The sequence below is a fragment of the Thalassophryne amazonica genome, chromosome 9, assembly GCF_902500255.1.
Source record: "Thalassophryne amazonica chromosome 9, fThaAma1.1, whole genome shotgun sequence".
NCBI classification, from domain to species: domain Eukaryota; kingdom Metazoa; phylum Chordata; class Actinopteri; order Batrachoidiformes; family Batrachoididae; genus Thalassophryne; species Thalassophryne amazonica.
Genome location: NC_047111.1, coordinates 87,934,904 through 87,951,318, shown reverse-complemented (window position 1 = coordinate 87,951,318; position 16,415 = coordinate 87,934,904). Strand labels below are relative to the sequence as shown.

Sequence of the window (16,415 nt, the reverse complement as noted above, 5' to 3'; positions counted from 1 at the left end):
CTCCAAGTGGGAAGCGAGCCCATGACCTTCTTCCTGTGAGACAACAGTGCTAACCACTAACCCACCATGCCACTATAACAACAACAACAATAATAATAGTAGTAATAATAATAGCAGTTAGTACTCCTTGGTCATCTGCTTTGAATGTCCAGTACTTTGTCCGACTCTTCTTCATGAGTTGGAGCAGAGGTGTTGCTGCTGCAGCGATAACTGTTTTTCTGTACTTGGAATTAATGGCAGCTATGGAAGAATTGCATCCTTGGTGCCAACAAATACTACTGACACCAAAGAAAAAAATTGTATCTTCAAGTATTGAGAACTTTAGTACCAATTTGGTACCAAAGTATCTGTCCTCATGACATTCCTATTCCATAGACCAACAATAACTTGATCAAAACGTGTGTTCACACAGGGATGCACATTTGTGCATCAAATTACAATGAAACTACATTCATAAGAAGAAAGTCCTTATTGGCCCTAAGGCCCATTGTTGCCAGTGTTTAGCTCCGGATTATGTATGCTGGATGCTGTACCCAAGGCCAGTACCCAGTTACAGCTGGGTAGACAAGGACAATGCAGATTAAGTGTCTCACCCAAGGGTACACAAAGGTAGCATGAGCGTAATTTGAAAGTGGGTCTACATACTGGCAGGCCTGCTCCTTTTCCATTGAACAGGTAAAAGTAAATTAAAAGCAGACGCTAATGGAAACATACAACACTTTTCCTTAATACTTCACTGGTTTGCATCAGGCAGCTTTGGTGGCTGCTACCATAAGAGATCCATTTCCTTGTCACAAAACCTATAATTTGAGACCACCACTTAAATAGCACTGCACCAAGGTCCCAGCACACCTGACTCATGAAGGTAATCATAGATTGTAATCTAATTTAATCTAGTTGTTGTAATTCACAATTCATATTAGACTCAAAACATGCATATGATTAAATAAGAGACTAAATGCAACCTATTTGCACTCTGCACCTTACTTTGTGAGTTTGCGCTTAGATTACTTGCTGTGCAAATACCAAAGTAAAACTGGACATACATCAAATACACTTGAACAATACACATTGCATTGCATACACATTGCAACAATACACGCTGCAGGTCTTGAAGATGAGCAAAGATTTGTCCCATCCTGTCTATGGCTGATGCTGAGACCCTGATACATGCATTTATCTCTTCTAGATTGGACTATTGCAATGCTCTATTTTCTGGTTTACCGCAGTCCAGCATTAGGGGTCTTCAACTGGTTCAAAATGCTCCTGGCAGACTTTTGACATGAAGCAGAAAGTTTGACCATATTACACCCATTGTGGCTTCCTGTCTCTGTGAGATCTGATTTTAAGGTTCTGTTACTGGCCTATAAACTTGTTCATGGACTGGCATCTCCTAACCTGGCTGACCTGGTTGAGCCCTACATACCGGCTCATGCCTTGCATTTCCAGGGTGCAGGATTTCTTTGTGTTTTTTGTAGGGTCAATAAAAGTCTGCGGGTTACAGAGTTTTTTTCTTATCGTGCTCTGTGGAATGATCTCCCTGTGCAAATAAGGCATTCAGATTCTGTGGAGATTTTTAAGTATAGACTTAAGACCCATCTCTTTTCCCAGTCTTATCATTAGTATATTATGTTTTTATGTGTATTCTTTTTACTCTTTTACGTTTTTACTCTTTTATTATGCCTTTTGATCTTTTAATTAATTTTGTTCTGTTTTGAATTGTGTTGCTTGAAGGGCCTTGATGCGACCCTGTTGTGAATTGGCTCTATACAAATTAATAAATTTTAATTTGATTTTGATTTTGATTTGAAACAAGATCACTGAAATCATTCCATTGACAGTTTTAAAAAATGTATTGGTTGATAGCACTCTATTATATACTATACAGTATAGTAGGCATTGTAAAAAAAGTGTACTGGATTATCATCAAGATTAAGCATTAAGTGTAAAAATACTGAAACATAATACAGTGTCACTACAAAACCCCTGTAAGCACAGCTTTTTTCAAATTTAAAGTTTGATACACAACAGTCAGTGTTGAGATAACATTTAATTACCTGTCTATTTAATTTCATGAATAATAAATATGTCAATACATTTGAACTTGCAGATTTTCCCACGAATGAAACCGAGTTAATATATACCAGTCCTATATATTAATAAATATTGAAATTGTTCAAACTGTTTCAACAAATAAAACTGCAATATGCCAGATAATGGGGAGAAAACAAAACTATTGTTGAACAGTAGGACATGGAGTAATAACTGACCGCTGTCTGAGTCTCTGTTCGTGCTCATTATGTTTGAGAGCTTTTACTTTCAGACTGAAGTACTGGGTAAACATGTGGATGTGCTGGTATGTACTGAGGTGATGTCATTTTGAAAGTGGTGGTAGATAATGTATCCACGTGTAACTATGTAACCTATGTAACTCCCTTTTTTTCCTCACTCTCTTCATTGACACTACATGTGTTTAATCTGAGTGTCAATGAAGAACAATCCTGTGTGTGTGTGTGTGTGTGTGTTAAATATGTAAGGAGATTAAATAGACTGAAATCTCTGCGTCTGGCATAGAAATTCTAATCACATAACCTATCAGCATGTTCTCTCTCTTTCTCGCTCACTCACTCAGTCACTTTGTTTGTGTATGTGTGTACATGTTTCACAAAGGTAATAGGCTCCACCTCCGATCCACCTAAACCATCAAAGACTTTAGTCCAAATCCCTGGCTTTCTGCGTCATGTGATGTTTGCAGCTGAACATTTGACATACATTTGTTATGATTATTTCACGTTATGTCTGAAGGACATTCCCTTTTTGCCCATTCATGTGTGAGACTTTGCTAATGATCACAGTGTGGAGCGTATTTCCACAGTGTACAACACAAAAGTGAAATTTACCCCGACTTCTCCTGTCTGTCTGTCCTTGCAGTACACAGTGAGGATGTGGGCTCCACCAGGCTGTACTTTGTGAATGCTTCCCTGCAGAGGGTAACCTACTCCAGCTCAGTGGGGGTGTCCCTACCCTGTCCAGCAGGGGGCACCCCCAGTGCCATATTACGCTGGTACCTGGCCACCGGCGATGACATCTACGACGTGCCCCACATCCGGCATGTGCACGCCAATGGCACACTCCAACTGTACCCCTTCTCACCCTCTGCCTACAACAGTTACATCCACGACAACGACTACTTCTGCACTGCCGAAAATCAAGCTGGCAAGATCCGCAGTCCCAACATACGCATTAAAGCTGGTGAGTTGAGCACATATAGTGTATATACAATGAAACTACAGAGGATGACCCCACAACCTGCAGACATTCAGCTGCCCTACAATAACGCATCACACTCTGACGTAGATCGACCAAGAGCATAGTCTACAGAGAGAACATCTAGATCACATACATTGGCTTGCAAAAGTATTCAGCCCCTTGGTATTTCACACATTTTAATTTGTTTATGGCATTTCAAATACAAAAAGTAAACCAGGCTCCTAAATATAAAAAAATCTAAAATTATCTTCCTTAAACTCAAACTGAAAGTAAATCTCTACAACCTGACATAAATTAATTAAAAATATAAAAGCCAAGATGATGGGTTGCATAAGTAATGGGCCCCTTTGGCATAATACCTGTAAATAATCAGTTTTATTGCCAGTTGTCTTCAGACAAGTCAGGGGATGGATACATGAACATTCCCAAGTCACTGAATGTGTCTTGAACTTTATTTACATCAATTATGAAGAAATACAAACAATATGGCACTGTATGGTAAATCTGTGTGGAGTATTCAGTTCTCAAAAACTGAGTGACTGTGCAAGAAGGAGAAGAGTGAGGAAAGACACCAAGACACCCAGACAACCCAGAAGTTATAGGCTTCTGTGGCTGTGATTGGAGAAATTGTGCACAGTGCAAGTTTTGGATTTTATATCCCCAGTTATACAGCTTCGTGATAAAGTAGAGCAAAGGAGGATTTTTTTTAAAAAGAAGGCCTAAAAGTTCACCTACAATTTGCCAGAAGGTACATCTGAGATGCAAGCCTAGATTTGATGTTTTAGTGAAAGAAGACTCTCCTCTATACCACTTCATCATGAAGCTTTATAATGAGATACAAAATGCAGAATTTGCACTGTGCGCAATTTCTCCAATCACAGCCACAGAAGTCTAAAACTTTTTCTGGGTTGTCTGGGTGTCTTGGTGGCTTTCCTCACTGTTCTCCTTTTTGCACATCACTCAGTTTTTTAGAACTGTCTACTCCACAAAGATTTACCATACAGTGCCATATTGTTTGTATTTCTTCATAACTGATGTAAATAAAATTCAAGACATATTCAGTCACTTGGAAATGTTCATGTATCCATCTCTTGACTTGTCTGAACAAAACTGGCAATTAAACTGATTATTTACAGGTATTATACCAAAGGGGCTGATTACTTATGCAACCCATCATCTTGGCTTTTATATTTTATTAATTTATATCAAGTTGTAGAGATTTGTTTTCAGTTTGAGTCTAAGGAAAATAATTTTAGAAATTTTTATATTGAGAAGCCTGATTTACTTTATGTATTTGAAATGCCATAAACAAATTAAAATGTGTGAAATACCAAGGGGCTGAATACTTTTGCAAGTCACCATATGCTACACCAGGTTACAGATATCTATCACACCTATTTAAGTGAAGTGGTGATAAAGCACTGCACTCGGTACTAACAAAGCCCCCTCCAAATGCATCATGGAGGTAACACACCAACCCTAAAGCATGAGCCTACACAGTAAAATCACCAATGTAAAACTAAAACTGGCTGTGTACCAGTGTACATATGGCCCCACTCTGGCCAGAGTGGGGCCATATGTACACTGTCAGTGTTAATTTAACACTGGTGAGTTTACTGTGTACACTGGTGATTTTGCTGTGTACTTGTTATTAAGTGACAGCTCATTTTAGACCAGATGACCAGTTTCAGGCCAGATGAAGAAGAACATGTTGTTTTTAGTTTGGTTTTGTTGTTTGTTGTTTTGGTTTGTTCTTTGCTGTTGTTTTGTTTTTTGCTTTTAAAGCCTTGTTTTGCACAGTTTGAAAAGTAACCCGTTCATAAGTAAAATGAAACGTTGGTTTTAATGGATGTCGTCATCCTTTAGGGCCCCTTCACACATAGTGCGAAGTTTGGACGAAGTGCACACGTAGTGCGCATGACGCAGGAATCGTGTGCAAACCGTGTAGGGCAAACAAGATCAGCATCCACTGAACAATGACCTGTGACTTGTTTTAGCATGAAATGAGATACATAAGACAAACAGATGGTATGAATGATTCATTTTTTTAAATCCTTTGGCATAGCAGTAGCATAGGCATTGGACCACTAACTTATATATAGGTTGGAGTTCAATTCCAGGTGTGCTCACTGACCTACCTCTATGTTTGCACTGATCAAGACACTTCATCTGCATCGTCCCAGTCCAACCAGCAGTAAATGTGTACCAGCCTTGACTGGAAAGTAATGTGCAATGTGCTGGCATCCCATCAGGTGGAGTCATGGACTCCAGGAAACCTAAGAGGAAAATAACACCTTCTGAAACCACTGGCCTATCAGTACACAAAGCTTCTGTCAATTTGTCTGTCAAAAAGTTTCAAGATTTGTCTAACATATATTTGTCTGACTGTGTTTCTCATCAAAATCAGGCCATTCAGGTCTTTTCAGCAATCCACTTTCCGAAAAGTGATCATTTTTGTCAATACCCTCAATGGTCTGTGTTTTAACACTGAATAATGGAACAGTTGCTGTTGCGCATTGCCACGTTATCTGCTTCATTAGGATTTTAGCAGTCTGGCTAAAAAACGTTTTGCAAAATCACATAGCTAAAACTGTAACCTTATTGATAGAATTCATTTTAAGATGCAATGATCAAGAATCAGTCAAAAATTGTTGAGTAAATCTTGCAGTGATTAATATTAATATGTCTTTTGAATGATGTGATAAGATACTGCTTGTGCTCAAGTCCTGTTTCTTTCTCACTTCGCTCCTTTTTCCTCGTTACTACCCTTGTTCTGCACTATTTCCTCTTGTGCCAAACTAAATATAGCTACAGCACGCTTCTTTAATGATCTCTCATTACAAAACCTAATTGGTGCTTTCCATTGATTAGACTGTGAAGCAGCTTTATTAAGTGAGAGCTCATCCAAAGTAAAATGGTGCATCTGTATGGGATGTAGGATCCTGCAGCTCAAGGTGGAACATGACAGAGCCACAAACCTACCTCAAATTTAACAAATGAACATTTTCATCAAGGAATCACTGCAATTACAGCTGTGAGTTGCACTTGTTTGCATTTATAGTCCTGACCCCCTTCCCGTCATTCATTCAGGACAGCTAGTCCCTCCCCCTGTGTCCCTGCCATCAACATCTGTTTTCATATTCTGCCTCCCAACACTGGCCTGAACTAATACTCATATTCATTCTAATACTAATACTCGTGCCAAGTTGAGGATTTGAGCCAGGCCTCTGAGCTGTGTGCCAGCCATCAATCCCACATGACCCAAAAGCCTGCCCTCAGGAGACGAAGGGATTAATATGAACTAAAGATCGTGTGGTCTGTGGCCCCGTGGAGCTTGACAGATTGGGTCTACAGGTTTGGGTCAGACACAATGGGGATGTGCAGTTTGGGGGTTTAGTCTTGTGATCGAGTTATTTAATTTTGAAATAAATGACAGTGCTGGCAAGGTTTTCCCTGGTGTATTCACCTTTATTTCTTCAGTGTTGACTGAATACATAGATGCAATCAGATCATAGTCACACAGTTTTTGCAGTTTTGCCTCTGTACACCACCACAGCGGTGATGAAATGAAACAGTCGAGATGTACTTGTGGTGCAGCCAGTTTTCTTTAGACAAGTCTGTGAATGTGTTTTGGACTTCGGTTATATCAATCATTTAATAACACTGGTCAAAAAAAAGAGTTTTTTTTTTCTTGCATGGATTTTGAGAACTGATTTAGGGTAATTTTGGGGTGCTGAATCTGAATCTGATTTCAGATTTCCTCTATCATATCAGATTTTTTTGCAGTCTGCATGTTCCATATATGTTATGTGTCGACGCGGGTTGAGGAGCGGACCTGCGTCTGACGGAACCCAGCGCCAAAACAACCAGAAAGCGGTTCCAAAAACAAAACAATTTTATTTTTCCCCCTTCTGTGCAATACAAAGTGTACAAACGTAAACTGCATTAGTCTGGCGGAGTGAAGGACGGCACGCTCTCCAGCGCCCAAAAGGATCGAAGCCCGGCGCTTCTGGACCCACGTTCACCGCCAAACACCCCCCAGGTGGACACGACAAACCGACTCTGCGAAGGATAGAAAAGGTGAGGTAAGTCAGCAGCTACAACTAATATCCTTCAAAGGCACACACTATCAGCAACACATTCAGGTCTGAATTTAAGCTTTATGTAAATGAGCAGCTTCTCACAACAGGTGGAGGATCATCAGTCCGCATGCCACGGCCGTGAGAAGCGAGCTGCACAATTCTCATCAATGTTCACATATACTGCATAACAAAATACCAAGTTACTGTTAACAATTATTCAGACAATCAAATCACCTCTGATGTGTGCTGACAGCATGTGTCCCTCACCCGTCCTCCTTCACAGGCACGATGTGTCAAACCCAGGCGCGGTCCTGAGCGTCTCACAAACGAACATCACAAGGTCGAGTTCCCGGCAATTCTACTTGAATCACACATGGCTTAAATGCAGAACGCCATCTCATTATCTGCTTCAGCTGAAAGTCTTTAAGGTTGCACGTGAGCACCATCCACAGGTGCTGCACATCACGTTGATGAGGGTGAAGGACTCTTCTGCTAGCACCTTCTCCACAGACAATAAATCAGTTTGCATACCACCTGGAGAGCAAAGAAAAGAAAAGAACACCAAAATGTCCAGCCAAACCCCCCCCAACACACAACAATATAGATCTATTACACAAAAGTTGCTCATTCTCTCACGAGTTTGACACCACTAATCATGCACAAAAGCAGCTTCAAAAGCATATTTTTTAAAACATGTTCACGAAATGTGAACAAGAGCCGTAATATCATTTATGGCGCTGAAGCTGTGTGCAAGACTGCAGTTGTTGCTTCAATGCTTGATATGAGAAATATGATTTTATATCTCAAAAACGTGATGTGATTGGCAAAAACTAACACCAAATTTGGATTCAGTGCCCCCAAAATTTCCCAACATCTATTGAAAAACTCCATGCAAGAAAAATTGTGTTGTCCAGTGTAATACAAACAGTATGGTGATCTATGTTAACTCCTCCTGAAGGAGGCAGTTCTCAAAAACTGAGTGACTGTGCAAGGAAGAGTGCCTTATGAGGCAGCTCCTCCAACACTCTCATGGCAATTCTGAAGAAGTTATAGGCAGTTTTATATTCACATTTGGAAAAATAATTAAAGATTTAAAAATTTTTAAAGTGGTATGAAATGCATTTTGCAATAAAAACGAGTGCTATTTACTTTTGTGTTTATAATGTGGTTTTAAGGAACCACACAGAAGTGTAACCGAGGAGCCCAAGCCCAGTTTAATCCACCGCTGACCACAACTTAACAGCAATAATTTTAAAATTCCACATATCACACATACTTTGGGCCCCTTCACACATAGTACGAAGTGTGGACGAAGTGCACACTTAGTGCACATGACGCAGGAATCATTTGCAAACCGTGTAATGTCGTCCCTGTTTCTAACCAACCTGGTCTCACGGCAAGTCGTGATTCAGCAGCGAGAAATATACATTAATCTATTGGTTTGTGATATTGTGACGAAAAGCGCCTCATTTTCGTCACGGCAGTACAAATTCATTCTAATTCATTCCGTGATGGCTGCACGAAAGTAAAAGTGAAGTGGGGGGGAGGTCGAGTGGTTATGGTTAGGGTGGGGGGAAGGAGTAGGATTAGGTTATGGTTAAGGTTAGGGTTGGGGGTAGGAATAGGGTTAGGAATAGTGAGTTAAAAAAATTCCCGTCACTAAACTTTGACTCATTTCGTGACGGGATCACGAAAAAAAATGTGAGACTGGGCTGCTCTAATGTCTTGTACACCTGTTGCTACAACTATTTGCGCACACAAATGCCTGAAAGACAAAGTGTGCACTGTGCAAACCCATCGCACCCTCTCATGGCAGGTGCCGGCCAAATTCCAGGTGACATGTACAAACATCTAACAACGCTCGAGTGGTACTTAGAAAATGTGTGGCCAGTTGCACTCTTGGCACGACAACAGACTGCAGACGACCACTGTCGTACTGCTGTGAAATTTATCTAAGTTACCCACGAGTGTGATTTTGCAAACACACACACTGACACATGGGTGTGTGTGCTCCACTCACGGGAGGCATTGCTTTCGACAGAAGCAGCTGTGAGAATATGTGGATCTGGACATTCCAGCTGGACAGTTTCCAGCTTGGACAGTCATGGACTAACAACTGTCCACTGTGAGACGTGTGTGTCTGATTGCTGTATTTACATGGACATAAATAAAAATATATATCGCTGTGGTGGCGACAAGATGCAGCAAGCGAGCGAGTGCACGGAGCGGACATTGACAGCCCCCCAGGTTGAAACGGAACACGCAGTGGGCGACCTGACCGTCACATCACCCACTTGAGCTCTGTTCCACATGACGCAGCGTCTGTGCCATGGCGCACCACCCACAAGAAATGCGTGTCAGGACACACGTGAGGCAGACTGGACGCACCTGACCAGTAGATGTGGACATCAGAGCACACTGCTTCTCAATCATGTCATTTCATGACTGTATGTCTGTGACCATGGGTCATCACCAGAGGAACAGACGAATCATATTTGTATTGCTTGCTTGATAAATGCAATATCTCTAAAATCAGAAAGGTCTTGTCTCAGAGTGATGCTGAAAAACTAATTCATGCATTTATTTCCTCTAGGCTGGACTATTGTAATTCATTATTATCAGGTTGTCCTAAAAGTTCCCTAAAAAGCCTTCAGTTGGTTCAGAATGCTGCAGCTAGAGTACTGACGGGGACTAGCAGGAGAGAGCATATCTCACCCGTGTTGGCCTCCCTTCATTGGCTTCCTGTTAATTCCAGAATAGAATTTAAAATTCTTCTTCTTACTTATAAGGTTTTGAATAATCAGGTCCCATCTTATCTTAGGGACCTCGTAGTACCATATTACCCCATTAGAGCGCTTTGCTCTCAGACTGCGGGCTTACTTGTAGTTCCTAGGGTTTGTAAGAGTAGAATGGGAGGCAGAGCCTTCAGCTTTCAGGCTCCTCTCCTGTGGAACCAGCTCCCAATTCAGATCAGGGAGACAGATACCCTCTCTACTTTTAAGATTAGGCTTAAAACTTTCCTTTTCGCTAAGGCTTATAGTTAGGGCTGGATCGGGTGACCCTGGACCATCCCTTGGTTATGTTGCTTTAGACGTAGACTGTGTTTCATAATTATTGTATGGCCTTGCCTTGCAATGTGGAGCGCCTTGGGGCAACTGTTTGTTGTGATTTGGCGCTATACAAGAAAAAAGTTGATTGATTGATTGATTGATAAATGCAGTGTTTTTATATGGTGTGTGACTTTAATTTTTTTTGTAATACTTCCATGTCCTTCCTGATATGAGGCAGATTCCTGAACAGCTCTGTACCTCAGTGGCAAAGTTGCTGACTGGTGAGCAGAGCTTTTGGAAGGCGCGGGTTTGCATCCAGTGGGTGACGTGTTTTTCTGTTTGTTTTTATTTATTCCACATAAATGGCGCAATGTGCTGCACCTCGCACTGTTCCTGCTCGAAAGACACCGGCGCGTGCATGAACTCTCGCACCGGATTTGTGCATGCCTGCCTGTCGCCGCAATGTTTCATGGTGCGCTAATTTCAAGCTGTTTTGCCGTAATCGACCAGACGTTGACCAAACTTTGCACTATGTGTGAAGGGGGCCTTAGGTCAGGAACAGTGATTTTACAAAAAGTAGTTTCATAAAAATGTAGGAGAGCGTTATTATGAAGGATATGTCCTATGTCCTCAAAGATATGATGAGGTCCAGAGTGCCTGGAGAATTTTTTTTCTGGCTTTCAGTAGCCAGGAAATAATTGTGTAACTTGCAGCTCAGCCTTCCATTTGGGACCATTTTTCTCCTCAGACAGTTTTTGAAGGGGCTGCATACTTTAAGAAAATATGCACAAATCTAAACATGAGTTTATAAATCACTTCCTTTGAACGTGTGGATTAACGTGTTTATTTTTCTAATTACCTTCATCCCCGTGTGTTTGAAGAAAAAACATTTTATAAGTCTTTTAAACATTGCAAGATGGACCATTTTGAGTCTTAATGAACAGCACGCCCTCTTACTGAGTGCCCTTCTATTTCCATGTTACGTGATGATACAAAAATGCAACAGATCATTCTTTAAAAAAGATCCATCTGGAGAAAATGTAAATTTCTGTGTACTAATTTTCTGAATGTATACATGCTGTTATCGTGTCTGTTACCAGGGAAGGGATTCCTAACCAGTTTCTTAGCAACCTTCACTTATATCCTAGCTTTCATGTGATTTTTTTTTCCCTAATAAGTCCCATCTCATTCAGGAGATTTTAACATATTGCACAAAACTATTCTGCCTTCATATTCTCAGAATTTGCTGTGTTGTTATCGTGCTCACTGTGTCCCTATGAAGTTATGTACAAAAGATTACATCTGTGTTTATTTTTATTCATGATGTCATGATGTAATGGCCAATATAGAAAATTATTTTAGTGATTATTCATATTAATAGCAACATTGAGGGTTAAAGCAGAAAATTAAGGCATGCCATTTCTATTAAATAAATGTAGGCAGTGCTCTGTGTCGTATTCATTTGTTGTTTTGGTGATATATATTATTGTTGTCTCATTCAGCACACTGAACTGTGCGAATAATAATCACACTTTTGTCATTACATCACCTTTATGTTGATACTAGGGTTGGGTTACAGCTGTCATCGGTGTGACAGTGCCCCTTGATATGGATTACGCAGTACTGTCAACACTGTGACATATCAGGCCAACAAGAACCACCCAGATCAGAAATAGGTTTGTTAATCATGCCAACAAAAAATAATGGTGAGGAAATAATGAAAATAATACCAAATACCCATTAATTTGGAAATCAATAATCATTTTGGTGCATCTGCATCTTGGATCTACACTGCAGTGCTCAGTCTGTGATGATCAAAGCTTGTTTTTTGTCTGTTTTGCTGAGCTCCACACATGGGTTAAATTCATTAAATTCAAATTCAAATTCCCTACAACAGCCCGAAATTCTTTCATAATATTATTACTACTAATACTACTTATAATAATAATTTCAACAGCTAAAATGTTGCAAAAGAATTTAAATGTTAGAAAATTTTAGAAAGAATTTAAGTTACATTTATAAACAATGTAGGTTAGAAATTGTAAGTTTTACTGTTACAGTGCTGTCAACAGTTAAATATGAGGTCACGAAAGATGTGTTGTGTGGGCCGCTGAAGAGGAGGTACTGCTGGCCCACCACCACCAGAGGGCGCCCTGCCTGGAGTGCGGGCTCCAGGCACCAGAGGGCGCCGCCGCCTCACGTGAGCAGCTACGGTGACAGCTGTCACCCATCACCTGAGACAGCTGACGGCAATCATCTGTGGGGTATATCAGCAGGACGGCACCTCCACCTCATTGCCGAGATATCGTTTCTACCAGAGAGGTAACGTATCGAAGCTACGGAGTGTATCTTTTTGGATTTGTGCTTAGTTTGTGGATTACTGTTCCAACGAGAGGTGGAGGTAACTTCCCTGCTGTTCGGAGTCCTGGGTGCAAACGCGCCCCCATCTAACTGTCCTTTGTTCCTCGCCAGCAGTACCAGGTCCGACACGCGGAGGCAGTGGCCACCTGGGAGTTCGGGACTTGGCGGCTCCAGTATTCACGGGGTCCTGTGGCGGAGGAAGCCGTGTGGTTCCGGTCTTACCTTGGAGAGGCGTCTCCTATCTTCGAGCCTGCCCACACGACACGTTTGTGAATTGACTGTTGTCCATTGCTGTGATTGGTTGTATTCGTTGTGCACATTCACAACAGTAAAGCTTGTTATTTTGACTTACTCCATTGTCCGTTCATTTGCGCCCCCTGTTGTGGGTCCGTGTTCCTACACTTTCCCAACAGGATATCTCGGCCAGCGTCATGGATCCCGAGGGGCGTCAACCGGCTGTTGAACGGCCAATGGAAGAACAGGACGCGCAGGCGTCCGCGGGAGGGGTAATCGGTGAGTTGCAGCGGATCCTCACCGCTTTCACGACTCGGTTGGATTTCATGACCGAGCAGAACGTCCTCCTGAACCGCAGGGTGGAGGCTCTCGCCGCGCAGGTGGAAGCGCGCCCTCCGGGCGCCGCTGCGGCTCTCCCTCCCATAGATCCTGTGCGTAACGTTGACGTTCCACTGGTTGTTCAACGACCTCTCCCTCCTTCCCCGGAAGCATACATAAGCCCTCCAGAGCCGTACGGAGGCTGTGTGGAGACGTGCGCGGATTTTCTGATGCAGTGTTCGCTCGTCTTCGCACAGCGTCCCGTTATGTACGCGACCGATGCTAATAAAGTAGCTTATGTCATAAACCTGCTTCGCAGTGAGGCACGCGCTTGGGCTACAGCGCTCTGGGAGCAGAATTCACGGCTCCTTCTGACATACGATGGGTTTGTGAGGGGGCTCAGAACCGTGTTCGATCACCCTAATAGGGGCGAGACCACTTCAACCGTGCTACTGTCAATGAGACAGGGGCGCCGGAGTGCAGCTGTTTATGCAGTCGACTTCCGCATCGCGGCTGCGAGATCCGGCTGGAATAACGCTGCCCTCCGCGCCGCCTTTGTAAACGGACTGTCTTTGGTTCTCAAGGAGCACCTGGTGGCTAAGGACGAACCGCGGGATTTAGACGGGCTTATCGATCTTGTCATACGGTTGGACAACCGGTTAGAAGAACGTCGGCGGGAACGAGACGAAGGGCGTGGCCGGGCACGCGCCGTCCCTCTCCCTTCCGGTTCCGACCGCGCTCCGCCTTCCCCACGCTCCACGGCCCCTGCGCTCCGTGAGGCCACAGCTCCCCCTACTGACGAAGCTATGGACACGAGTAGGGCAACATTTAGGGCACCAGCTGCACAGAGGAGACGGGCCCATGGAGCTTGTTTTGTTTGTGGTGCACTAGAGCACCATGTGAGAGACTGCCCCGAGCGGTTACAACACCAACGCCCGCCCCTAGAGACTGGGCTAGGGGTGGGCCGAGACATTCACGTGGGACACATCCACATTGCTACACGACTCCCAGTCACGATCCTGTATGAGGATTTAACCCTGAAGGCCCCAGCACTGGTGGACACGGGCTCTGAGGGGAATCTGTTGGACTGCAGATGGGCCAGGGAGATAGGGCTCCCTCTGGTGGCGCTTACCTCGCCTGTGCAGGTTCGAGCGCTAGATGGCTCCCTGCTCCCTCCGATCACACATAAGACACCACCTGTAACGCTGGTGGTGTCAGGAAACCACCTGATCGAGTGATCGAGTTTTTTGTGACTCAGGCCACTTCCCGTGTGGTTTTAGGCTTTCCCTGGATGTTGAAGCACAATCCCCGGATTGATTGGCCGTCCGGGGTAGTGGTTCAGTGGAGCGAGACCTGCCATCGGGTGTGTCTAGGTTCCTCGGTTCCTCCCGGCTCCCAAGCTAAGGAGGAGGTCAGAGTCCCGCCCAATCTGGGGACGGTGCCGGTGGAGTACCACGACCTTGTCGACGTGTTCAGCAAGGATCTGGCGCTCACACTCCCCCCCCACCGTCCGTACGATTGTGCCATCGATTTGGTTCCAGGCAGTGGGTTCCCGTCCAGTAGACTGTACAACCTCTCACGGCCTGAGCGCGAATCAATGGAGACCTACATCCGGGACTCGTTAGCTGCCGGGTTGATCCGAAATTCCACCTCCCCGATGGGCGCAGGTTTCTTTTTTGTGGGTAAAAAAGATGGCGGACTTCGTCCATGCATCGATTATAGGGGGCTGAACGAAATCACGGTTCGCAACCGATACCCGTTACCCCTGTTGGATTCTGTGTTCACGCCCCTGCATGGAGCCAAGATTTTTACCAAGCTTGATCTTAGAAACGCGTATCATCTGGTTCGGATCCGGAAGGGAGACGAGTGGAAGACGGCATTCAACACCCCCTTAGGTCACTTTGAGTACCTGGTCATGCCGTTCGGCCTCACAAACGCCCCCGCGACGTTCCAAGCCTTGGTTAACGACGTATTGCGGGACTTCCTGCACCGGTTCGTCTTCGTATATCTAGACGATATACTCATCTTTTCTCCGGATCCTGAGACTCATGTCCGGCATGTACGTCAGGTCCTGCAGCGGTTATTGGAGAACCGGCTGTTTGTTAAGGGCGAGAAGTGTGAGTTTCACCGCACCTCTTTGTCCTTCCTGGGGTTCATCATCTCCCCCAACTCCGTCGCACCTGATCCGGCCAAGGTTGCAGCGGTGAGAGACTGGCCCCAACCCACAAGCCGTAGGAAGCTGCAACAGTTCCTCGGCTTTGCGAATTTCTACAGGAGGTTCATTAAGGGCTACAGTCAGGTTGTTAGCCCCCTGACAGCCCTGACCTCACCAAAAGTCCCCTTCACCTGGTCGGATCGTTGCAAGGCCGCGTTCAAGGAGTTGAAACGGCGCTTCTCGTCTGCACCCGTTCTGGTGCAGCCCGATCCTAGTCGCCAGTTAGTGGTTGAAGTGGACGCCTCGGACTCAGGGATAGGAGCTGTGCTGTCCCAGAGTGGGAAGACCGATAAGGTCCTTCGTCCGTGTGCCTATTTTTCCCGCAGGTTGACCCCGGCTGAACGGAACTATGACGTCGGCAACCGAGAACTCCTTGCGGTGAAAGAGGCTCTTGAAGAGTGGAGACACCTGTTGGAGGGAACGTCCGTGCCATTCACGGTTTTCACTGACCACCGGAACCTGGAGTATATCAGGACCGCCAAGCGGCTGAATCCCAGGCAAGCCCGCTGGTCACTGTTCTTCGGCCGTTTTGACTTCCGCATCACCTCCCGGCCCGGGACCAAGAACCAGAAATCGGATGCCTTGTCCCGGGTACACGAAGACGAGGTCAAAGCGGAGTTGTCGGATCCACCGGAACCCATCATCCCGGAGTCCACTATCGTGGCCACCCTCACCTGGGACGTAGAGAGAACCGTCCGGGAGGCCCTGGCACGAAGCCCGGACCCCGGGACTGGGCCAAAGAACAGACTTTACGTCCCACCAGAGGCAAGGGCTGCAGTTCTGGACTTTTGTCACGGCTCTAAGCTCTCCTGTCATCCAGGGGTGCGAAGAACCGTGGCAGTTGTCCGGCAGCGCTTCTGGTGGGCGTCCCTGGAGGCCGACGTC

At 44.5% G+C, this 16,415-nt stretch overlaps 1 protein-coding gene across 1 annotated transcript in view; it reads left to right on the top strand.

Annotated features, from left to right (window-relative positions):
- Positions 1–16,415, top strand: part of LOC117517607 (Down syndrome cell adhesion molecule-like protein 1 homolog) — a 243,800-nt gene that overhangs the window by 39,451 nt on the left and 187,934 nt on the right. Inside the window, 1 exon segment of the mRNA XM_034178694.1 lies at positions 2,932–3,252. Within this exon segment, the coding sequence (XP_034034585.1) occupies positions 2,932–3,252 (321 nt within the window).